Source organism: Balaenoptera ricei, chromosome 16, assembly GCF_028023285.1.
Source record: "Balaenoptera ricei isolate mBalRic1 chromosome 16, mBalRic1.hap2, whole genome shotgun sequence".
Lineage (NCBI taxonomy): Eukaryota > Metazoa > Chordata > Mammalia > Artiodactyla > Balaenopteridae > Balaenoptera > Balaenoptera ricei.
In genome coordinates this window covers 34,581,387-34,608,316 of record NC_082654.1, presented here as the reverse complement: position 1 = coordinate 34,608,316, position 26,930 = coordinate 34,581,387, and the positions used below count along the sequence as shown (strand labels likewise).

At 34.7% G+C, this 26,930-nt stretch overlaps 1 protein-coding gene across 7 annotated transcripts in view; it reads left to right on the top strand.

Moving 5' to 3' along the window:
* Positions 1-26,930, top strand: part of EXOC6 (exocyst complex component 6) — a 208,275-nt gene that overhangs the window by 67,668 nt on the left and 113,677 nt on the right. For all 7 annotated transcript variants that reach the window (XM_059899894.1, XM_059899897.1, XM_059899896.1 and 4 more), the window contains exons 7-12: positions 3,774-3,926; positions 6,319-6,387; positions 11,627-11,710; positions 21,655-21,701; positions 21,825-21,945; positions 23,437-23,508. In XM_059899894.1, coding sequence (XP_059755877.1) covers positions 3,774-3,926; positions 6,319-6,387; positions 11,627-11,710; positions 21,655-21,701; positions 21,825-21,945; positions 23,437-23,508 — 546 coding nt within the window. The remainder of the gene's footprint in view (positions 1-3,773; positions 3,927-6,318; positions 6,388-11,626; positions 11,711-21,654; positions 21,702-21,824; positions 21,946-23,436; positions 23,509-26,930) is intronic.

Below are 26,930 nucleotides of genomic sequence, written 5' to 3'. Positions count from 1 at the left end.
TGTAATTATAGTCCCAGAAGGAGAAAAGAGAGAGAATAGGGCATAAAAAATATGGACAGACCCTGAAGCCACAAAAGTGCTATGAATTCTAAGCAGAAGAAATACAAACCCATATTTAGGCATATAATAGTAAAATACTGAAAACTAATGAAGAAAAATTTTAAAACAGCCAGAGGAAAAAATGTATTATCTTCAAAAGGACAATAATAAAATCAGTCAATAGCTGACTTCTCAGCAGAATCAATGGAAGCCAAAACATAGTGAAAAGTATATCTGAAGTGCTGATAAGCCTTATGTGTCAACCTAGAATTCTGTACCCAGCAAAAATCTTTTAGAAATGAAGGTGAAATGAAGGTATTTTTCAGATAAATAAAAACCTAGAGAATTTTTTTCTAGCAGACCTGCACTAAAGGAAATATTAGTGTTTTCAGACATAAAATCATCCCAGTTAGAAGGCCAGAGACACAGAAGTAAATAGAAAGGGCAACTGTTTGGGATAAAACTACATATCTATTGGCTGTATGAAACAAAATCATCTTATGAGGTTTACGTATGTATAGAATTAACAGTGTGAAACAAGAACCACATTTAAGTTGGGAGGGGAATTGATATGAGTTTTAAAAACTCTGTTAAATTATGCTGCTTTAAGAAGACATATCTTACATACAAACATATAGAGAGGTTGAAAGCAAAAGGATGGAAGAGATGTATCATGCAAAGATTAACCAAGAGAAAGCTGATGTATGTACATTAATATTAAAGTAGGCTTTAAGACATAAAGCTTAAGAAAGAGTAACATTTCTTAGTGATAAAAGGTTCAGTTCATCAGGAAAATAAACAATTCTAAATTTATTTCTATCTAATAACATAGTCTCAAAATATATAAAAGCAAAAATTGTCAGAGTTAAAAGGAGAAATAGACATCTTGACAATCATAATAGATTTCAACACTCCTCTCAGTAACTACTAGAGCCAATAGATATAGTAAGGATTTAGTCCTTTTAAATAATGATTAGCAACCCTGACCTAATTGACACATGCAACACTATCTCTCTTGATTTCAGAATATACATTTTTAAAGAACATTTATCAAAATTGATTATGTTTTGGTCCATAGAGGAAATGTCAATACATTTCAAAGGACTGAAATAATACAGAACATATTCTCTGGCCACGTTGGAATTATTCCTGAAACTGGTAATAAATAAGTAGAAAATCCCTATATATTTGGAAATTAAGAAATAAAATTCTAAATAACCTATGGGTCAAAGAAGAAACTCATTTGAAACCAGAAAATATTTTGAATTGAATTATAATGAAAATGTGATATATGAAAAACTTGTAGGATATGATAAAAGTCAAGTTTAAGGGAAATTTGTAGGCTTAAATTTATAAATTAGGAAAGAAAGTCAGAAATCAATGATCCTAAGTATCCATTTCAAGAAGTTAGAGAAACAGTAGCAAATTAAACTCAATGAAAGTAGAAGTATTGATATGACACAAAAAGCACAGGCAACATAAACAAAAATAAGTGGAATTACATCTAACTCAAAAGCTTCTGCATAGCAAAGGAAACAGAGTGAAAAGACAACCTATGGAATGGAAGAAAATATTTGCAAACTGTATATCTGATTAGGGGTTAGTCTCCAAAATATGTAAGGAAATCATACAACTTAATAGCAAAAAAACAAAACAAAACAAAACTAATCACCTGATTAAAAAATGAGCTAGGGATTTGAAAAGACATTTCTCCAAAGGAGACATAAAAGTGGCCAACAGATACATGAAAAGATGCTAAACTTTATTAAACATTAGGGAAATGCAAATCAAAATCACAATGGGATGTCACCTTACACCTCTCAAGATGGCTATTATCAAAAAAACAAAAGATAGCAAGTGTTGGTAAGGATGTGGAGAAATTGGAACTCTTGCAAAATGTTGGCGGGAATGCATAATGGTGTAGCTGCTATGGAAAACAGTATGGAGGTTCCTCAAAAAGTTAACAATGGGGACTTCCCTGGTGGCGCAGTGGTTAAGAATCTGCCTGCCAATGCAGGGGACACGGGTTTGAGCCCTGGTCCGGGAAGATCCCACATACCACAAAGCAACTAAGCCTGTGTGCCACAACTACTAAGCCTGTGCTCTAGAGCTCACAAACCACAACTACTGAGCCTGCATGCCACAACTGCTGAAGCCCACACGCCTAGAGCCTGTGCTCCACAACAAGAGAAGCCACCACAATGAGAAGCCCGAGCACCGCATCCAAGAGCACTGCTCGCCACAATTAGAGAAAGTCCGTGCGCAGCAATGAAGACCCAACACAGCCAAAAAAAATTAAAAATAAATCAACTAATTTTAAAAAAAAGTTAACAATGGAACTATCATATGTTCTACTATGGGTATTTGTCCAAAAAACCTGAAATCAGGGTCTTGACGAATATTAGCACTCCCATGCTCTTTGCAGCATTCTTCACAATATCTAAGATGTGGAAACAATGTAAACGTCCATTGACAAATGAATGGATTAAGAAAATGTGGTATGTACCTATAATGGAATACTATCCAGCCTTTAAAGAGGAAATTATCAGCTATCTAAGTTAGTCAAATTCATAGAATCAAAGAGTGGGATGGTGGTTGCCAGGGGGAAATGAGGAGTTACTAATCAACAGACATAAAGTTTCAGTATAAGATGAACAAGCTCTAGGGAATTCCTTGGCAGTCCAGTGGTTAATGATACCTACCAGGGTTCTTGGCCATCCCTAATCAATAGAAATTGACTAGAGGCCAGACAAGAAATTCAGCCAAGGCTTTACTGGGGCCCCTGCTACAGCAGGGGGGAGCTAGAACAGACCACAGGTTCCCTTGCTTGCTTACTCCCTGAGGAGAGGCGAGCTTGTTCCTTATATGGGGTGAGGGTAGGGGTGTGTCCATGGGTCAGGCCGGAGGGGTGGCTTAGGTGTTTTGCCCACCCTTTAGGTGGCCTAGTGTGTAGAGGGCTTGCGCAGTACCCTGCTTTTGCTCTGGGCTCTTAAAAAGTGGCAGTGGGGTTTTTTGGTCTCTTTGTATCTTTTGTCCACAATTTGCCCCAACTGTGCATGCATGCAGTTATTTTTAGTCCCTTATAGTTTCTTTGTATTTTGTTGCTGGAGGAGAGGTTCGTCCAGGTGCAAGTACTGCAGCACTGAAGCAAAGGGTCCCAGGTCCTAGGCCTGTCTCAGGACTCTGAGCTTTCACTGCCGTGGGCCCGGTTCTGTCCCTGGTCGGGGAACTAGATCACACAAGCCGCACAGTGTGGCCAAAAAAAAAAAAAATAATGAACAAACTCTAGAGGTCTTCTATAAATATCAATATTATACCTATCAACAATAATGTATTAAATTATTGATATACATATTATAATGTAATATGTATGTACACTTAAAAATTTAAGAGGGTAGATCTCATGTTAAAGCTGCTTACTACAATAAAATAAAATTGAAAAAAAGAAAGTGGAAGGAGATAATCAAGAGTAGAAATCAATGTAATAGAAAACAGAATACAAAAGGGAGGATCAACAAAGACAAAAGATGGTTCTTAGTCTTTTCAGATAAAATTGATAACCCCTGCAAGACTGTTGAAAAAAGGAGGGTGCAAATCATGAACAAAAATGGGACATCATTCCAGATCCTACACCTACAGACATTAAAAAGATGAGAAAATATGAATAAATTCTTGAACCAATTTTGACTACAATAATTTTTCAAATAATCTTAATTTTTCTTTTTCCCAAATAGGCACAGCAGCAGAAACTCTTCAGTGTTATTCTGCAGAAGCAAAATAATGTAAAATTTGGGAAGACTGTGTATATAAATGATAGAATTCCAGAAGAAAGGAATGAAATTGTATTGAAACCGGTATTTGAGGAAGAGGATGAGAATGAAGAGGAGGTGATGGGAATTTGTTTCTTTCTCTTTCTTTCTTTGTATCTTTTTTTGTTTCTATCTTTGTTTCTTCCTTCGTTCCTTTCTTTTCTTCCTTTTTTCCTTTCTTTCCTTCCTCCATCCCTCATCTATTATTGGATGTTTTTTTTCCTCTTGAGTTGTAATGTTGTCTGTGTGACACTCAGTCTTGCCATGTGGAAACTGAATTTACGTACATCAGTTTGTAATGAGCTATTAGGGCAAAGGAGTCATCTGAAATGTTAAACTGAATAATTGACAGATAAACAAGATATATTGTAGATTATATTTGTAAGCTGCAGATGGTTTAACCTAGGTTTTCTGCCATAATTAGCAGTAAAAGTGTAAATTTAATGATGTTTTTGTAGTGATCACTCATAATTTAATTACCTGTGGCAGATATTTAATTGCATGATGGCTTAACCTTGCCATTTAGACTAATTCTGGATAGCCTAGCTTTTTTTCCTTCGGCTGGTGCTGAGATACTACAAAATAATTTTAATATGATTAAAGTTAAGTTTTCAATTTCTTAAAAAAGTTTTACTAAGTCTAGAAACCTTGAAATTGTCCTTAAATATTTGCTTTCTTTTATCCTCTTCATTCAAATTCATTCCTAGTCCTAGTGCTTCTTTTGTTCCCTCCACGAAGTCTTCTGTTGAACCTACTTTTTATCTTTTCCGTTGAATTCCTTTTGAATTTACTTAATACCATGAGGAGTCTAGTATTCCCAATTGTTTATAAGTTTTGCCTTGTCAGTGAGAGTTTAAATTCTTTTTCTAAGGACACTGTTGGGGTGTAGTAAGAACTTTTAATTGATTGATTAAAGAGGAACCATATAAATATGTGTCCATGGCTTCTCTGTGTTTGGGGGAACCACTGAGTGTTCAGTATGTACATTTGCATTATATGCGTGAGGATGAGTGAGTCTGTATGTATTTGTGAGTGTGTGTGTGTATATGTGTGTGTATGTATATGTATGTTAATATGTATATATGTATGTATATACATTTATGTTTGCATATATAGTAGATGTCTGATATACAGATAAATAAACAGCCTTAAATAGTTTAATGTCTTTCTAATGTGGAATTAATGTGACGTGATTAGTCCCTTGAAATGAAATAAATGTTTTTGAAATCTACTTTTTTGCTCTTTCTTTTTTTTTTTTTTTTTTTTTAACTTTGGGTTTATTTATTTATTTATGGCTGTGTTGGGTCTTTGTTTCTGTGTGAGGGCTTTCTCTAGTTGCGGCAAGTGGGGGCCGCTCCTCATCACGGTGCGTGGGCCTCTCACTATCACGGCCTCTCTTGTTGCGGAGCACAGGCTCCAGACGCGCAGGCTCAGTAATTGTGGCTCACGGGCCCAGTTGCTCCGCAGCATGTGGGATCCTCCCAGACCAGGGCTCGAACCCGTGTCCCCTGCATTGGCAGGCAGATTCTCAACCACTGCGCCACCAGGGAAGCCCTTTTGCTCTTTCTTAATCAATATTCAGAGAATCTCTGTAAGTCTTTTCTCCCTTGAGATTCAGAATGGTAAAAATGGACCATCTAGTCTTCGTGTCTCAATTTTCCCTAATCTGTTTTGTATATCTTTAATTGCTGGGAACATTGCCGTCAGGCCCGACACCCAAATCCATACTCTAAGAGAAACTTGGTTGTTTCCCTGTTCTTTTCGATCTATTTAATTATTACTACATTTTGTTTCTATCATTTTCCCAAATAAGTAATTCTATAATAAAAATAATTTAAGTTCTCTCAGAGGATTCATGAGAATAGAAATGTGTTCCTTTAAAAAGAGTTTATTTCTCAAGTTTGGGGAACTTTATATTACTGTTTCTTTAATTGTAAGGTGTACTTTAAAAAATATTATTAACATCTCAGAATCAGGAAACATCTTAAAATTGATGATACTACAGTTTCAAGTGGTAGTGTTTTTTTTTTCTTTGTTAGTGTTCCATAAAATAATAATGATGATTTCTTCAACTTGATGAAATAATGATAAGTCATGCATAAGAGAAGGAACTTCATCTATAGGTAAATCATACATTTGTGCACCATCTTTACCAGAAGCAATAATGATGTATCTAGTTATCCATAGCAATTTTCTGGTAATCTGTCAAGCATGTTAAAGATATACAGTCTCTCCCCTTTATTACCTTATAATCTAAAATAGTCAACAATGATGATAAATATATGCAGAATGAATTACTAAACAAATGCCAAAACAAAATAAAAAAGGCATTGTGTTTATAGTGTGTGCTTTTTATAGTTGATAAATGTTATAACACGAAGTCCATGAATCTCCTTGTCTAACTTTATATTATTCAACAGTAGACTAGTAGTTTGACCTATAATTTTTAAAAAATGGTTTTATTTTTCAGGTCTTAACTGTTCAGGATCTTGTTGATTTTTCCCCTGTTTACCGATGTTTGCACATTTATTCTGTTCTGGTAAGTATCTTTTGTATATGTGTGTATATATATATATATATATATATATATATATATATATATATGTCTGTGTGTGTATACATATGTGTGTATACACGTTTGTGTGTGTATATTTGTATTATTAAAAAGACAGGTATGCATTTTAGGCCTGCTTTTCTAAAGGCTGACCACAAGCTCATTGAGCTCTAAACCTTCATGCAGTATTTATTTGTGAAATATCCACTGTGTGTAAGGCATTTACTTTTTTCTTTAACTTAATCATGGTGTACTTTCAAGTATACTTTTCATGTATGTTAAAAGAACCTTACATTTCTCCCTTCTTGCCTTTGTACTGTTGTATCACAGTTACTTTCAAATATGTTACTTCTACCTTTGTTTACTCCACACTACATTGTTTTTAGTTTTGGTTAAACAATTATCTCTTTAAAAAACATAACAGCACTACTCTGATATAATTCATATACCCAAAATTTTACCCTTTTAAAGTATATACAGTTCAGTGGTTTTAGTATAATTCACAAGGATGTGCAACCATTACAACTAATTCCAGAACATTTTATTACTACAAAAAGAAACCTCTTACCTGTTAGCAGTCACTCCTTATTCTCCCCTCCCCCCAGTCCCTGACAACCATTAATTTACTTTCTGTCTCTATGGATTTGCCTATTCTGGGTATTTCATATAAATGGAATCATACTATATGTGGCCTTTTGTGTCCAACTTCTTTCATGTAGGTAGAAGTTTAAGTTATTGATTGAGATCTGTCTTCTTTTTTATTTATTTAAAAAATTATTTTATTTTATTTTATTTTGGTGGTGTTGGATCTTCGTTGCTGCGCATGGGCTTTCTCTAGTTGTGACAAGTGGGGACTACTCTTTGTTGTGGTGTGTGGGCTTCTCATTGCGGTGGCTTCTCTTGTTGTGGAGCACGGGCTCTAGGCGTGTGGGCTTTGGTAGTTGTGGCACGCAGGCTCAGTAGTTGCAGCACACGGGCTTAGTTGCTCCGTGGCATGTGGGATCTTCCTGGATCAGGGATTTAACCCATGTCCCCTGCATTAGCAGGTGGAGTCTTTTTTTTTTTTAATTTTATTTATTTATTTATTTTTGGCTGCATTGGGTCTTCATTGCTGCACATGGGCTTTCTCTAGTTGCGGCGAGCGGGGGCTACTCTTCGTTGCGGTGTGCAGGCTTCTCATTGCAGTGGCTTCTCTTGTTGCAGAGCTCAGGCTCTAGGTGCACGAGCTCAGTATTTGCGGCTCGCGGGCTCTAGAGTGCAGGCTCAGTTGTGGCACATGGGCTTAGTTGCTCTGTGGCATGTGGGATCTTCCCGGACCAGGGCTGGAACCTGTGTCCCCTGCATTGGCAGGCAGATTCTTAATCACTGAGCCACCAGGGAAGTCCTGGCAGATATATTCTTAACCACTGTGCCACCAGGCAAGTCCCTTTCTTCTTTTTTAATACAGACATTTAAAGCTATAAATTTCCTTCTAACCACTGCTGTAGCTGCATTCCATGAGTTTTGGTGTGTTGTGTTTTTGTTTCCATTAATCTCAAAGTATTTTCTAATTTCCTGTGATTTCTTCTTTAACCCATTAGTTATTTAGAAATGTGTTTAATCTCCATGTTTGTGAATTTCTGTTCACAAACAAAAGTTCTTCTGTTATTGATTCCTAATTTAATCCCACTGTAGTCGCAGATCATACTTTGTATGATTCCAGTCCTTTTAAGTTTATTGAGGCTTGTTTTATGGCATAACATGCTTTATCCTGGAGAATGTTTCATGTAAACTTGAGAATAATGTGTATCTGGCTGTTGTTGGGTGGTGTTTTCTATAGCCATCAGTTAGGTTTAGTTGATTATAGTGTTCAAATCTTTTGTATCCTTGTTGATCTTTTGCTTGTTTCATCTGTTATTAAAAGTGGGATTATTGAAGCCTCCAGCTATAACTGTCGAATTGTCTATTCTTCCTTAGTTCTGCCAGTTTTTGCTTCATATATTTTTGAGGCTTTGTTGTTACATGTGTATATGTTTATAATTGTTATGTCTCCATGGTAAGACCTTTTTTCATTATAAAATGTCATTCTTTGTAATACTTTTTGTCTTAAATTCTATTTTGGCTGATATTAGTATAGGCACTCAGGCTCTTTTGGTTATTCTTGGCATGGTATATATATATATTTTTTTTTTTTGGTATATTTTTTTATTATGTTATTTTTGACCTTTTTGTGTCTTTGAATCTAAAGTGTGTCTCTTGTAGGATAGCATATAGATGGATCTGTGTTTTTTTTTCAGTTCAGTCTGCTGATCTCTTCCTTTTGATTGGATTGTTTAGTTCATTTATATTTAATGTAATTACTGATAAAGTAGTATTGACATCTACCAGTTGTTTTAATATGTGTGATGTCTTTTTTTGTTCCTCTCTTTCTCCATTATTGCCTTCTTTTGCATTAAATAGATATTTTCTCATGTACCATTTTAATTCCCTTGTCATTTGTTTATACACACACACACACACATTTATATATTTAGTATTTTCTTAGTGTTTGCCCTGGGAATTACAAGTAACATCTTTATCTTAAAACAGTATAATTCTCATTAATCCCTCTCCTTTGTGTTATTCTCATACTAATTATATATTTACACATTAGGCATTGACACAGTTTTATAATTTTATAACTCTTTATGCAGTTGTTTTTTTAAATCAGAAGAAAAGAGTTACAAACAAAAATACACATATACTGTCTTTATATTTTCCTCTGTATTTACGTTTAGTGGTACTTTTTATTTCTTCATGTGAATTAGAGTTACTGTCTAGTGTCCTTGCATTTCTGCCTGAAGTACTCCTGTTAGTGTTTCTTTTAGGGAGGGTTCTGGTAGTGTCACATTCTCTCAATTTTGCTTATCTGGGAATGTCTTAATTTCTCTTTTGCTTTTTTTTTTTTTTTTTTTTTGGCCGCACTGCGTGGCTTGTGGGATCTTAGTTCCCCAACCAGGGATTGAACCTGGGCCCTTGGCAGTGAAAGCACAGAGTCCTAACCACTGGACGACCAGGGAATTCCCTCTCCTTTGCTTTTTTTTTTTTTTTTTTAATTTTATTTTATTTATTTATGGCTGTGTTGGGTCTTCGTTTCTGTGCGAGGGCTTTCTCTAGTTGCGGCAAGTGGGGGCCACTCTTCATCGCGGTGCACGGGCCTCTCACTAATGCGGCCTCTCTTGTTGCGGAGCACAGGCTCCAGACACGCAGGCTCAGTAATTGTGGCTCACGGGCCTAGTTGCTCCGCTGCATGTGGGATATTCCCAGACCAGGGCTCGAACCCGTGTCCCCTGCATTGGCAGGCAGACTCTCAACCACTGCGCCACCAGGGAAGCCCTCCTTTGCTTTTTAAGAGTAGTTTTGTTGGATATAGAGTTCTTGGTTTTTCTTTCAGTGTTTTGAATATGTCATCCCACTGCCTTCTTAAGCCATTTACTTTTAAGGAGTTTTGAGGTTTGGATTATTTATGTAATTGAAAAAAGAATGGTAATTATGTTAATTAGAGCAAATAGAACTATCTTTATTTGTTAACTTTTTTCTTTTAGTCCTCTATTAAAAGACAGGACTAGTTCTGCACTTCCTAGCTGAGGTGAAAGTTATCTAACAGCACAATATCAATGTAAACTTGTTTTACAGATAAGTAAGTGACGTTACAAGTGTGTTGAACTTTATTGAATAGACCTTTAAAAAGAATTTCTCTTTTTAAAGCTATAATAAATCATAGTGTAGTATCAAAACAATAATACTTTTAGTCTATTCTCTGATCTTTCAATGTGTGTGAGTATAAACTACCTTAACTTCGTAGATTCTTTTCAGTGTGAGGTGGTAGTATATACATTTAACTGCATTCATACCTGAGGCAGACAGAGGCTAGGTTCCATCACGATTACACTGCTATCTGTAGTAACATTGAAAACTAGGCTTCCTTTTGTCTAATCACATGAAGTTTTATTCTTTCGCAACTCCTTTCAAATTGGATGTTCTCCTATAAGTTTTTGAGTTTGGTGTAGAAGAATGATTTTTTGCTTTGATAGTGCTCAGTTTTTCTGTCTTATATGGCACCATACTACAGTGAGTTCCAGTAGGCACTTCTGTTACTTTGTATTATTCCTGTTCTATATGTGTATGATCTGCAAGAGACCATGAGTGTTGTTTGTTGTTCTTTCCCCAGTGCCTTCCATTTTACCTGATACTTCATAAAGATTTGCTGCATTTAGTAATTGACTTGACTCTTTAACACAACACTCAGTTTTTAATACAGACACTTTATATATCTTTATCTGGGAGTTTATGTCAACAGGCACTAAGTCCTCTGGGAAAGACTGTATCTTTATACCTGTGTAACAGATGTGGCTGTTGGCAGAAGGTCTCAGTTTCTTGCCGCATGGGCTGTCTGCAAGTCTGCCTGATAGTCTTCATGACGTGGCAACTGGCTTTCCCCAGAAGGGAGTGATCTGAGAGAGACCAAATGAAAACCATGATGCATTTTATAACTTAATCTCAGAAGTGACATACTTTTACTTCTACTGCATCCTATTGGTCACATAGACCAACCTTGGTACAATGTGGGAGGAGACTACACAAGGGATCTTTGGGGGGCGTCTTGGAGGCTACCACACTCACTTTGTAAAAGAAAGACATATCCTTCACTGATACCTGGTGGTACCATTGTGCATTGTCTTGATGTGTAAAAACTTCCAAGGTGCCAAATAAAGGAGGAGTCTTCTTTAACAATTAATCAAGGGACAGTATACACATAAGGGTTCCTCCCTTTCTCTTCCTGTGCAGATTAATAGTAAACCATGTTAGAAATAGTATATTTTGTCCTATGGTCAGATTTGCTTAGTTCTTGTACAACATGTTCAGAAGTTGAGGCTTGCCAACTAATTTTGTTAGTTAGTTTCCCTCACTGACAGCCATATTTTCTTTCGTTAGTCAAAAATGTATAAAGGCTAAGTGACAAGTTGGGCGACAGTCAAATTATTTGAACTTACCTTTAGTCTTCTTAATTGTCATGATACCAAACAAGGTTACTATCTATGAACCATAATGCCAAAACTTGTTCTTGGTATTCAATATGAAATACCATTCCGCATTTAAATCCAGTTGTTAAAAACTGAAAAATGACTCTTACGGGGTAAAGTTATCCGTTTAGCAGTGTGTTTGTGTATGTGTGTTTTTCATTACTCTTCTGATTTTATTTTAGGGTGATGAGGAAACATTTGAAAATTATTACCGAAAACAAAGAAAGAAACAGGCAAGACTGGTATTGCAACCCCAGTCAAATATGGTAAGTATGTGAAAATTTTGAATTGGTTATGTTGAAGTTTTTATCCTCTTTAATTTCTTCAAGGCATGCATTCAACTACAAATATTTATTGAATACCTACCATTTCCAATAATTGGTTTAGGTGTGAAGGTTACAGCAGTGAACAAAATGGCTAAGTCCCTTCTCTTATGAACTTACATTCAATTAGGGAAGATAGACTGTAAATGAATAAATAAGACAATGAATACATAAAAAGATAAATAAGTAAATATATGAAATGTCAGGGAGTGATAATTAGTTTCTGACAATGTGGTAGACTGTGTATCTTGATTAATTGTTCTACTGAAAAAACAACTAAAGGTGCTGGATAAAACATTTTTTAAAATCTTAAATTCTTTTTAAATGTGCTGAGGATCAGGTAGGAAAGTATAGTCCTGAAAAAGACTAAATAAGTAATCTGAAAGGGCTATGTTTGTGGGATTTTTATTAGTCATTCTCAAGAATATATGTATTTTTTTGGTTATAAAATTGTGATGTATTCACTGTAGAAAAATAAGGAAAAATTGAAATAAAATAATCTATAATGTAAAAAAAAGAAAAAAACTAAGTCAATATGGAACTGTTCTATATGTTGGTTATGGTGATAGGTATGTGACTAGATGTATTTGTGAAAACACATAGAAACAGCACATGAAAAAGAGTTTTGTTGATATAACTTATACCTCAATACACCTAAATATAAGAAAAAACAGGAAAACCTAAATGAGGAAAGAAATTCAGACAGGCATAATGAAGAACTGAATGTAGCTTTTATCCTAGGGGCATGTGCTGAATGGGAAAGCATAAGTTTTGAGGACATAGGGGTGCAGGGGGCTAAGCCTAGAGTCACCCAAAGTGGGTGATAAGAGACTGTCTCCTTTGTAAGGCTGAGACTCCAAAGAATTATAGCCCATTATTAGTATGACCTAGACATAAAACCATCTAGCAAAACCTCTCTGGTCCTTCTGTCAAATACACTAAAGAAAATTGCCTATCCCAAATCCTGGTGCTGAGTGAACAAAGAAAAAAAATCTCTGAGAATTCATAACAAGCAGTTCCTCAAATATGTTTGCAGTCCAAATTGATTCTACTTGGATAATCAAAAAAATCTCAAGCTGAAAATTTAAAGTGGTTCCATTTTGATATTGTCTCCAGGTGCCTAGTAGAAGCAAATGCAGTTCTTCTCTGAACCTTCATACCAAATTAAAGGATATCCATAGTTGAGGTTTCAAGGAAAATTAGCAACTCATACTCAGAATTAGTTATCAAACAAGTGAGAATCATTAGAAATATTGACAACAGAAATAAATTGTAAGAGACTTTCAATATTTGAGTTATTAGGCATAGAATATAAAATAACACTATTATATTTAAAGAAATAAAAGGCAAACTTGCTGATATCAATAGGGAACAAGAATCTCTAAAGGAATTACCAAAAAAATGTGAAAAAAAAATCAAGTAGAATACCTAGTAATTAAAGATATATTAGCCAACATGAAAAATTTTGTGAACAGGTTGATGAATTCTCTTAGTTGATCTGAAGAAATTTCTAGACTACATCATAGAGAGACAAAAGAATAAAAATATAGAAGAAAGACAGAGGAGATACAGAGAGGTCTAACATATTTAGTTGCAGTTTCAGAAAGAGAGGATAGAACAAGAGGGACAGAGGAATATTTGAGGTAATACCTGAGAATTTACTAAGACAGATGAGAAACAGAAACCTACAGAGTCAAGTCCAAGGAATCCAAGTAGGTTAAATAAAAAGAAGTACACTTTTAGAGAACTTAAAATGAAAATGTAGAACACCAAAGATAAAAGAGAAAATAGAAGACCTGAAAAATGTTATGAGCTAAGTGAACTAATTGACATTTATTGAATAATTCACCCAAAACAGTAGAATACACGTGCTTTTCCAAGTGTACCTGGAAGTTTCACCAAGATAGATCATATTCTGGGTAATAAAATAAATCTCAATAAATATTAAAAAATTGTACAAAGTGTATCTTTTGACTACAAGAGAATGAAATTATCCATATGCAAAAAAATGAATGTTGATGCTTACCTCATTCAACATTTCAAGAAATGGATCATGGACCCAAATATAAGAGCTAAAATTGTAAAACTTTTAGAAAAAACAAAGGTTAAAATCTTTGTGACCTTGGGTTAGGCAATATTTTCTTAGGTGAGATACATAAAGCATGAACCATAAAAGAAAGAAATTCATAGATTGAACATCAAAATGGAAAATTTCTACCCTTCAAAAGGCAGTGTCAAGAAAATGAAAAGACAAGACATAGATGGAGAGGATATTTGCAAAACTCATGTCTAATAAAAGGCTTGTATCCAGAATATATAGAGAACTTGTATAACTAACTAAAGACAGACTAAAAAGATTCAAATAGACATTTTACCAAAGATACACAGATGGCAAATAAGCACATGAAAAGATGTTAAATATCATTTTTCATCAGGGAAATGCAAATTAAAACCACAATGAGATACCTCTACATACCTACTAGAATGGCTAAAATTAAAAAGATCGATAATAGCAAGTGCTGGTGAGGATTTGGAGCAGCTAGAACTCTCATAAACTTCTGATAGCTATAAATATTGTACTGCCACTTTGGAAAATAGTTTGACAGTTTGTTATAATGTTAAGCATACACTTGTCATATGACCCAGCAATTCCACTCCTAAGTTTTTACCCGTGAGAGATGAAAATTTATCCACATAGTGGCTCATATGTGAATGTTTATAGTAGCTTTATTCATAAATGCCAGAAACTGGAAACATCTCAAATGTCTGTGAACTAGTGAATAGATAAACAAATTGCTGTACCTCGACATAATGGAATACTACTCAGCAGTAGAAAAGAAACTGATACATGCAGTGACATGGATAAATCTTAAAAGCATCATTCTAGGTGAAAAAATTCAGATACAACAAAGTTATGTATAGTACGATTTGTGTTATATGACATTTTTGAAAAGGCAAAACTATGGGATAGAATGGGATCCGTGACAACGGGCCAGAGTTGGGCAGAGTGATTCACTATAGAGGGGCATAAAGGGAACTTTTTATGAGACAGAAATATTCTATATCTTGATTTTGGTGGTGGTTACACAAATGTCTACGTTCATCAAAACTCATCGGGCTCTGTATGTAAAAAGGGTTTTAATTTTGCTTTATGTAAATTATACCTCAGTAAATTTGACTTTAAAAACAAAGATAAAGAGAAGACCTCAAAAATACCCAGAGAGAAGAGATTATTTTCAAATAAACAAGACAGTGGAATATTTTCAATACTGAAGGAAAATAACTGTCTACCTGGGATTCTGTATTCAGCGGAACAAGGGCAAAGATAGACATTTTCAAGCAAAGAAGAGGAGAGTTTGTTACCAAGACACCCTTACTAAAAAAAGGATATACTGCAGTCAAAAAGAAAGTGATGCCAAATGGAAGATATGTGATGCTAGAAGGAATGAATAGCAAGGAAAGTGTAAATATGTGGACAAATCTGTGTTGACTGTAGAAAATAATATTAATAAAATATTATGGACGTTAAAACAAGATAGAGTTGAAATGCACAGTAACAATAGCATAAACATTAGAGTGTGATGGAAGTTAATGAAGTGAAACTGTTCTACAGTTTTGGAATTGTCCAGAAAAGAGTAAAATTATTGATTAATTTTAGAGTTTGATTACTTAAGTATGCATAATGTAATTTCTGTAACCACTAAAAGAATAGAAGCAATATATACTTAAATATAATTTTTATATTTTCTCTACATCTGTGTCTCAATTTCTGCCCTGCAAACCGGTTCATCTGTACCATTTTTCTAGGTTCCACATATATGTGTTAATATACGATATTTGTTTTTCTGACTTACTTCACTCTGTATGACAGTCTCTAGGTCCATCCATGTCTCTACGAATGACCCAATTTCATTCCTTTTTATGGCTGAGTAATATTCCATTGTATATATGTACCACAACTTCTTTATCCATTCGTCTGTCGATGAACATTTAGGTTGCTTCCATGAACTGGCTACTGTAAGTAGTGCAGCAATGAACATTGGGGTGCATGTGTCTTTTTCAATTATGGTTCTCTCTGGGTATATGCCCAGTAGTGGGATTGCTGGGTCATATGGTAATTCTATTTTTAGTTTTTTAAGGAACCTCCATACTGTTCTCCATAGTGGCTGAATCAATTTACATTCCCACCAACAGTGCAAGAGGGTTCCCTTTTCTCCACACCCTCTCCAGCATTTGTTGTTTGTAGATTTTCTGATGATGCCCATTCTAACTGGTGTGAGGTGATGCCTCATTGTAGTTTTGATTTACATTTCTCTAATAATTAGTGATGTTGAGCAGCTTTTCATGTGCTTCTTGGCCATCTGTATGTCTTCTTTGGAGAAATGTCTATTTAGGTCTTCTGCCCATTTTTGGATTGGGTTGTTTGTTTTTTTAATATTGAGCTGCATGAGCCGCTTATATATTTTGGAGATTAATCCTTTGTCCATTGATTCGTTTGCAAATATTTTCTCCCATTCTGAGGGTTGTCTTTTCGTCTTGTTTATGGTTTCCTTTGCTGTGCAAAAGCTTTTAAGTTTCATTAGGTCCCATTTGTTTATTTTTGTTTTTATTTCCATTACTCTAGGAGGTGGATCAAAAAAGATCTTGCTGTGATTTATGTCAAAGAGTGTTCTTCCTATGTTTTCCTCTAAGAGTTTTATAGTGTCCGGTCTTACATTTAGGTCTCGAATCCATTTTGAGTTTATTTTTGTGTACGGTGTTAGGGAGTGTTCTAATTTCATTCTTTTACATGTAGCTGTCCAGTTTTCCCAGCACCACTTTTGAAGAGACTGTCTTTTCTCCATTGTATATCCTTGCCTCCTTTGTCATAGATTAGTTGACCATAGGTGCATGGGTTTATCTCTGGGCTTTCTATCTTGTTCCATTGATCTATGTTTCTGTTTTTGTGCCAGTACCATATTTTCTTGATTATTGTAGCTTTGTACTAAGGTCTTAAGTCAGGGAGTCTGATTCCTCCAGCTCCGTTTTTTTCCCTCAACACTGCTTTGGCTATTTGAGGTCTTTTGTGTCTCCATACACATTTTAAGATTTTTTGTTCTAGTTCTGTAAAAACTGCCATTGGTAATTTGATAGGGATTGCATTGAATTTGTAGATTGCTTTGGGTAGTATAGTCATTTTCACAATATTGATTCTTCCAATCCAAGAACATGGTATATCTCTTCATCTGTTGGTATCATCTTTAATTTCTTTCATCAGTGTCTTATAGTTTTCTGCATACAGGTCTTTTGTCTCCCTAGGTAGGTTTATTCCTAGGTATTTTATTCTTTTTGTTGCAGTGGTAAATGGGAGAGTTTCCTTAATTTCTCTTTCAGATTTTTCTTCATTAGTGTATAGGAGTGCAAGAGATTTCTGTGCATTAATTTTGTATTCTGCAACTTTACCAAATTCATTGATTAGCTCTAGTAGTTTCCTGGTTTCATCTTTAGGATTCTCTATGTATAGTATCATGTCATCTGCAAACAGTGACAGTTTTACTTCTTCTTTTCCAATTTGTATTCCTTTTATTTCTTTTTCTTCTCTGATTGCCGTGGCTAGGAATTCCAAAACTATGTTGAATAATAGTGGTGAGAGTGGACATCCTTGCCTTGTTCCTGATCTTAGAGGAAATGCTTTCAGGTTTTCACCATTGAGAGTGATGTTTGCTGTGGGTTTGTCATATATGGCCTTTATTATGTTGAGGTAGGTTCCCTCTATGCCCACTTTCTGGAGAGTTTTTATCATAAATAGGTGTTGAATTTTGTCAAAAGCTTTTTCTGCATCTATTGAGATGATCATATGGTTTTTATTCTTCATTAATAATTAATATGCTGTATCACATTGATTGATTTGCATATATTGAAGAATCCTCGCATCCCTGGGATAAATCCCACTTGGTCATGGTATATGATCCTTTTAATGTGTTGTTGGATTTTGTTTACTAGTATTTTGTTGAGGATTTTTGCATCTATATTCATCAGTGATCTTGGTCTTTAATTTTCTTTTTTTGTAGTATCTTTGTCTGGTTTTGGTATCAGGGTGATGGTGGCCTCATAGAATGAATTTGAGAGTGTTCCTTCCTCTGCAATTTTTGGAAGAGTTTGAGAAGGATGGGTGTTAACTCTTCTCTAAATGTTTGATAGAATTCACCTGTGAAGCCATCTGGTCCTGCACTTTTGTTTGTTGGAAGATTTTTAATCACAGTTTCAATTTCATTACTTGTGATTTGTCTGTTCATATTTTCTATTTCTTCCTGGCTCAGTCTTAGAAGGTTATACCTTTCTAAGAATTTGTCCATTTCTTCCAGGTTGTCCATTTTATTGACATAGAGTTGCCTCTGGTAGTCTCTTAGGTTGCTTTGTATTTCTGCGGTGTCCACTGTAACTTCTCCGTTTTCATTTCTGATTTTACTGATTTGAGTCCTCTCCCTCTTTTTCTTGATGAGTCTGGCTAATGGTTTATCAATTTTGTTTAGCTTCTCAAAGAACCAGCTTTTAGTTTTATTGATCTTTGCTGTTGTTTTCTTTGTTTCTGTTGCATTTATTTCTGCTCTGCTCTTTATGATTTCTTTCCTTTGGCTAACTTTGGGTTTTGGTTGTTCTTCTTTCTCTAGTTCCTTTAGGTGTAAGGTTAGATTGTTTATTTGAGATTTTTCTTGTTTCTTGAGGTAGGCTTGTATACCTATAAACTTCCCTCTTAGAACTGCTTTTGCTGCATCCCATAGGTTTTGAATCGTCATGTTTTCATTGTCATTTGTCTTTAGGTATTTTTTGATTTCCTCAGTGATCTCTTGGTTATTTAGTAACGTATTGTTTAGCCTCCATGTGTTTGTGTTTTTTACGTTTTTTTCCCTGTAATTCATTTCTAATCTCATAGCATTGTGGTCAGAAAAGATGCTTGATATGATTTCACTTTTCTTAAATTTACTGAGGCTTGATTTGTGACCCAAGATGTGATCTATCCTGTAGAATGTTCCGTGCACACTTGAGAAGAAAGTGTAATCTGCTGTTTTTGGATGGAATGTCCTATAAATATCAATTAAATCTATCTGGTCTATTGTGTCATTTAAAGCTTGTGTTTCCTTATTTATTTTCATTTTGGATGATCCGTCCATTGGTGTAAGTGAGGTGTTAAAGTCCCCCACTATTATTGTGTTACTGTCAATTTCCTCTTTTATAGCTGTTAGCAGTTGCCTTATGTATTGAGGTGCTCCTGTGTTGGGTGCATATATATTTATAATTGTTATATCTTCTTCTTGGATTGATCCCTTGATCATTATGTAGTGTCCTTCCTTGTCTCTTGTAACATTCTTTATTTTAACGTCTATTTTATCTGATATGAGTATTGCTACTCCAGCTTTCTTTTGATTTCCATTTGCGTGGAATATCTTTTTCCATCCCCTCACTTTCAGTCTGTATGTGTCCCGAGGTTTGAAGTGGGTCTCTTGTAGACAGCCTATATATGGGTCTTGTTTTTGTATCCATTCAGCAAGCCTGTGTCTTTTGGTTGGAGCATTTAATCCATTCACATTTAAAGTAATTATCGATATGTATGTTCCTGTTGCCATTTTCTGAATTGTTTTGGGCTTGTTTTCGTAGGTCCTTTTCTTCTCTTATGTTTCCCACTTAGAGAAGTTCCTTTAGCATTTGTTGTAGAGCTGGTTTGCTGGTGCTGAATTCTCTTAGCTTTTGCTTGTCTGTAAAGCTTTTGATTTCTCCATCGAATCTGAATGAGATCCTTGCTGGGTGGAGTAATCTTGGTTGTAGGCTCTTCCCTTTCGTCACTTTAACTGTATCGTGCCAGTCCCTTCTGGCTTGTAGAGTTTCTGCTGAGAAATCAGCTGTTAACCTTATGGGAGTTCCCTTGTATGTTATTTGTCATTTTTCCCTTGCTGCTTTCAATAATTTTTCTTTGTCTTTAATTTTTGCCAATTTGATTACTATGTGTCTCAACATGTTTCTCCTTGGGTTTATCCTGTACGGGACTGTCTGTGCTTCCTGGACTTGGGTGGCTATTTCCTTTCCCATGTTAGGGAAGTTTTCAACTATAATCTCTTCAAATATTTTCTCGGGTCCTTTCTCTCTCTCTTCTCCTTCTGGGACCCCTATAATGTGGATGTTGTTGCGTTTAATGTTGTCCCAGAGGTCCCTTAGGCTGTCTTCATTTCTTTTCATTCTTTTTTCTTTATTCTGTTCCACAGCAGTGAATTCCACCATCTGTCTTCCAGGTCACTTATCCGTTCTTCTGCCTCAGTTATTCTGCTATTGATTCCTTCTAGTGTGTTTTTCATTTCAGTTATTGTATTATTCATCTCTGTTTGTTTGTTCTTTAATTCTTCTAGGTCTTTGTTAAACATTTCTTTCATCTTCTCGATCTTTGCCTCCATTGTTTTCCTGAGGTCCTGGATCATCTTCTCTATCATTTTCTGAATTCTTTTTCTGGAAGATTGCCTATCTCCACTTCATTTAGTTGTTTTTCTGGGGTTTTATCTTGTTCCTTCATCTGGTACATTGCCCTCTGCCTTTTCATCTTGTCTATCTTTCTGTGAATGTGGTTTTTGTTCCACAGGCTGCAGGATTGTAGTTCTTCTTGCTTCTGCTGTCTTCTTGCTTCTGTCGTTCTTCTTGCTTCTGTTCTTCTTCCTTCTCTACTTAAATATAATTTTAAAAAGCTAGAATGATAAAAATAGTTTGTCTTAGAGCTGATAAAAAATGGTAATTTAAATCTGTAAGTGCTTGATAACATTGACTCAAAATATTTAAAGCAAAATTGCCACAACTTAAAGGATAAGTAAAAACATCTATAAGTATAGTGGATGCTTCAGTATCTTACCAGCCAGTGGACAGTATATCAGTAAGAATACAGAACATGATTAATAGGCTTATCTAATAGACTGTATAGAATTCTGTTTGGGAATTCCCTGAGGGTCCAGTGGTTAAGACTCAGCGCTTTCACTGCCATGGGCCCAGGTTCAATCCCTGGTCGGGGAACTAAGATCCCAAAAGCCACACAGTGCAGCCAAAAAAAAAAAAAAAGGAATTCTGTTTCAACACCTGTAGAAACAGTTTTTTAAGTACACATGGAACATTATAAAATGTGAGTACATACTGTGTTATAAAGCAAGTATCAAGAAATACCAAACATCTGTGTCATGTAGACTATATTCTCTGATCATAGTATTTTTAAGCCAAAAAATAATAACAGTCCCCTCCCTGAAAAAATCCAGATGTTTGAAATTTTTGATCACTTTTATGAAATATATAAAATATAATATTTGAACTTAATTGTTATATTTCATGTAATAAACTTTTATGAAATTCAAATGATCAAATATTTTCCTGTATACCTTTTGTTAAAATTATAAACAATAGGAAATCTTAGACCATTTCAAAGGAATTTGACTTTTATTATGAATCAGATGAAAAGTCATTGGAGGGTTTTTAGCAAATGATACAATTATTTGATTACTGTTTGAAAACTATCATTCTGGCAGCTATCTGGAGAATAGACTGTAGGGATCAAGCCTGAAAGCTTGGAAGACTAGGTAGGAGAATGATGTAATTGTCCAAGTGAGAGGTGATGGTAGCTTGAACTAGCCTGCTGAGAAGGAGGTTCTGAAATCGTATTGACTTTTTAATTTGTTTATTGTTCGTTTCCTTTCGAATGCAAGTTCCATGAGGGGTAAGGACTTTTTGTTATTTACCATTGTATCCCTGGTGCCTTAAAAATGTATGCAGCATATAGGAGACTCTCAATAAATATTTGTTAATAAATGTTGTACTGATTTGGAATTTACTTTTATGTTACTGATATTTATTGTTTTAAATTGATTTTTATTTTTCATTTAAAGCATGAAACAGTTGATGGCTATAGAAGATATTTCACTCAAATTGTAGGGTATGTATCTAATATGGCAATAAGTATTATTTTGATATTGTGTTATGTGTCAGAACTAATGATTTGGTATTTAGTTTTTAATTTTTTTTTAACTCATGTTATTTTGGTAATTACTGTTCTTAGGTTCTTTGTGGTGGAAGATCACATTTTACATGTGACCCAAGGATTAGTAACCAGGGCATACACTGATGAACTTTGGAACATGGCCCTCTCAAAGATAATTGCTGTCCTTAGAGCTCATTCAGTAAGTCAGACAATTTATGTTACTAAATTTTTAATTCAGTTACCTCAAGAACTTCTGAAATGCATAATGTCAGAAGAAAACTGTACCTCCATCAGTTCTGCATTTTTTTTTGGTAATTGCTCAGATTCGGAAGTAGTAATGACAGGCCTTTGTTTGTCTGGTAATATTGCAACTGAGTGGGGCTTCCAAAGACACTTTTAGTCCAGCATTATAGAAGATGAAGAATTAAGCTGGTCTCATTAGTCTCAACTGACCTCTTCATTAGATCACTGAAAAGCACCATGAAGAAAGGGTTTTTAATTATCAGTCCAGATTCTTTGTTTCCAAAGTAAACTCCACCATTAAAACTCAGTAGAACTTGTTCTTCGATGTTTATAATTTGTTTGCAGTAATACAGTTATAAATTTCTTAAAAATATGCAGTTCTCAGAATTTGAACTCATTTAGAATAATGACCCTTTAAGTAATGAGAATTATTTTTATGAACGAAGGTAAAATGATAAAATATTTTTATAATATGCCTTTTGTGGAAATAAAAATATGTGTTATAAAGACTATTGAAATAAATAATTTCTTAGTGTGGACTTTTTCTTAAGGCAATTTTGGGAGTTTACCTTCAGTGAAATTTCCCCAAACTTAAAATTTTATAATCTATTATTTAAAATCTTATTATTGAGAATAGAGATTGAAAATATTTTGCAGGAAGATTATTAGTTTAAGTGATATTTAGATTATAAATACATTATATTTTTATTTATCAGGGACATAGATTTTGGATACAGTATTTGTCCAATGAACTACAACTTTTTCTGACATATTATAATAAAGAACAATACATTTTATCATGGTTTATATTCAGGCCAGCTATGAATACATAATATGATAGTGTGCTTCCTATTAATTCCATGGCATCAAGTATGAAATCATAATATATTAAATGCAACATATCACACTTAAAATCTTATTACATGCTATTAAGGGGACAAGAGTGAATTTCACTATCCCTTTGAAATTAATTATTTTTCTTTGGTGCATTACTAAGAAAATACTTAAATTGTCATTTCTTATATTAGAGAATTATATTGATTGTATCTCTTTTATAATAGAATAAATAATTGAAAAGTAGAAATATATGGTCTATATATAAACCATTTTTTCAATTTGAAATAACTAGTTCCTTAAAATCTAAAGACTTCTGGAAATATAAGCATCATTGCTTTGACCAAAGTTTAGTGTGTACAAATTTCAGAAAAATTCCTTTTCATATAAAACAGATACTTTAGTTATGTCATGTTATGATCTTTCCCTAAGAATTTTTTCATGAATAGAGGAAGCCAGCTGTGGATCTAATAACCAAGACTTCAAATTTATTGTAAGTCAGGCAAATTAAGGGAGAAATTTTCCAGTTTTATTTCTTAGTTTTTAACCAAATGACTCTGGTGTGTGTTTGTTTGTTTGTGTTTCCACCCCCACTTACCCTTCATTCTCGCAGTCTTATTGCACTGATCCTGATCTTGTTCTGGAACTGAAGAATCTCATTGTAATATTTGCAGATACTTTGCAGGTGGGTGATAATCTAATATTCAATTAATGGCTATTTGAGCACTTAAAGCTATTCAAAACATAGACCACACTCATTTATTTTATTGTGGCTTAATGGTAGTAAATTAGTAGTAATCAAATGTTTACTTATGTATTGATATTCTCCTATTACTCAGGACTTTTCATACCACCTCCTTCCTGATTATGAAGCTTGGACAGAACTCAGGGAATATTACCATCTTTTATAATATTGGTCATTCTGTTAGAGTAGATATAATATTTTTGCAGTTAAAAAAAAAAAAAATACATGGTGTAGTGGAAACAACCCTGAACTAGAAATTAGAAGATTAAAGTTCTGCCTGAGGAAAATGAACATGAGCTGTGGAATCACAAAGACCTGGAGTTTATATTCAACCTTTGCTATTGACTAATTTTATGTCTACAGCTTTTCTAAACTTTAGATCCTCATTTGTGAAAATGAGTTTGTTAATTACTAGTTTTCAGAATTGTTTTGAGTTTTAAATGTGATACTGTATATGAAAACACATACTAGTGTGAAAGCTGTGTGTACTCATTTTCTTCCTAATTTCAGGTGTACTGTGACTGTAAGCAAATCACTTTACTTCTTTGCGTTTTGGGTTTTGTTTTTCTTTTTAAAATAAGGTTAAAACTGAATTATCTTAGAACTCAATGTCTTTGTGGTTTTCAGTATCAAAGTTTTAAACTTGTCCCTCCTCCTTGATCACAGATAATAAAGAATTGATTGCATTTGTTTTTCATGCTTAAATTTATGGGATTTTTATGGTTGGAATAACTTTTTTGTGAAACATAGACCAGCATTTTCCAAAGTGTGATAATAGATGTTACTTAAAAAGAGTTCTGTGGTCAAAAATGTTTAGAAAATGCTGAGTGAAGTAAAACAGATTTTTCCACTAAAAGCCTGTCTCAGAGCAAATTTACACCATACGTTTCCAAAAGGAAGGTGATTATGCAGCATTTTCCCAACATATTTGACACGTAAATCTTTTTTCCCCTTAGAGAATCTTTTAGATCTAGAGCTTCATATAAAATGCTTTGGGAAATGCTAAATTGTTGGCTTTATCACAGGAGTCTTTCCATCCTAGAATAATAGTTGTCTATTTTATTCTTAAACCTAAGGAGAAGATACCACAAGCTCCTTAGTAAATTATTTTATTGCCTTACATCTTTATTAGTTTGTATGGCTTATACTATAATACCAAAATAATTTGGGGTTTTTTTGCTTTCATAAATTTTGTGACTAATGTACCTGTAATACTGATCTCTCTGCAAGAAAACGTAGGAAGTTTTATTAAAGACTGCCTTAATATCTGGGGCCTATGTCTAAGTAACTTGAGGGAGCTTTGCTATCCTTAATGACTTAAAGCATTGCTACTCAAAATATGGTCCAGGGATCACAGGTCTACAAATCGTTTGTTATGGATCCATAATGAAAAGAAACTTTTGTCAGAATGTAAATCAACTATGTCACTAAATACAAAATTTAGCTCAGTTGGCTTTTTTTTTTTTTGGTAACAAGACTTTCTTGATATCAGTATCAGCATTGATTTATATTCTGGTGCAAGCTCCTTACCTCTTTTTTAAAAACCATACAAACTGTTCTTGAGTTGGCACTTTGAGTACAACTGTAGATTCAGTTGTAGATTGAGTATTTGATGTGTTTCCAAGGAACTCTGCAGAGAATCAAGGAGTAATAGACAACATTCAAATAATAGAAGCATTAGAAAAGCAACAGTGATGGGTGCATAAACCCTTGTAAATATACCTTTCTCATCCTACTGCTTTGAAATAAAGTTAAGGAAAACGAACCAGTTCTTCTTACTTATTCAGAAATCCTGCAGTATTTTCATTTCACTGAATACTGACAGGCTGATTATTAGGGTAATCTCATACTGAATTAATAAATACTGGCTTTTCAAGTTATACTTAATAATTGAAGAATTGAGGAAAGTCTTTTCTTTTTTAAAAAACTTTATTTATTTATATTTATTTATTTATTTGGCTGTGTCTGGCCTTAGTTGCGGCACGCGGGATCTTCGTTGTGGCATGCGGGATCTTTTGTTGTGGCGTGCAGCCTTCTGTCTAGTTGTGGCACGCAGGCTCAGTAGTTGCAGCATGAGGGCTTTCTAGTTGCGGCATGGGGGCTCTCTAGTTGTGGCATGTGGGCTCACTAGTTGCAGCACGCAGGCTCTCTAGTTGTGGCATGTGGGCTCAGTAGTTGCTGCATGCGGGCTCTCTAGTTGTGGCACGCAGGCTCCAGAGCGTGCAGGCTTAGTTGCCCTGCGGCATTTGGGATCTTAGTTCCCTGATCAGGGATCGAACCCGCATCCCCTGCATTGGAAGGCAGATTCTTACCACTGGACCACCAGGGGAGTCCTAAGGAGGGTCTTTTCTAATTAACCTTTAACTAATTAAAGAATATTGCACAATATTTTGCTTTTAAAAGTGGCACTTTGCCAACTTAAGGAAATTTTTCTTTTAAAAATGTAATTATTTCATCATTTAAAACAAAGCTGACTAAACAATAAATTAAAAAAAAAAAACCAGCATGTTCATAGTTCTGCTTACTGCCTATTAAGCAAATAAAAAGCAAGCATTTATTGATTCGTTCATTAACATTTTTTTGAGCACCCACTATGTGCTAGCAGCTAGATGATATATACAATGATAGATATAAAAATCAGTAGAACAGTAGGGACATAAAGATTCTTGGCTTCAAGAAATTCACACTTTAGTTGTAAACAAATAAGATGTATAATAAGACATACTAATTTAGTAATATATTAAAGAGCTTTGGGCTCATAGAAGATAGAATGATAACTTTGATTCCAGGAGTTGGGAAAGGCTACACAGAAAGTTGAAATGTGAGCTGGATTTTGAAGGAAATGTGAGTTCAGCAAGTAGATATGAAGAAAGAGGCATTAATGGCAGACAAAATAGCATGTGTCAATTACAGGTAGAGGTATGGTATGGTGAGCATGAGACTGGCTGAGCAGCTTAATGGTGTTAGAAACGGTAGTGTTTGAGTGTAAGCAAAGAAGGGCAGAGAGTGGTAATGAAACTGATAAGGTAGTTTGAGCCAGATTGTGGCATGTCTTGTGAGGCTTTAGTAAGCTTTCTATAGGGGAATGGCGTGATCAGATGTGTACTTTCAGATGATAATTTTAAGAGTTGGGCAATAGATTGAGTTGAAAGAGACGGATAGTTGGAATTTTAGTTTAGGAAGCTCTTACAGTGGTCTAGGCAAGAGATGTTAAGGACCTGAAGTAAAACAGTGATACTGGGGCTTCCTTGGTGGTGCAGTGGTTAAGAATCCACCTGCCAATGCAGGGGACACGGGTTCGAACCCTGCTCTGGGAAGATCCCACATGCTGCGGAGCAGCTAAGCCCGTGCGCCACAACTAC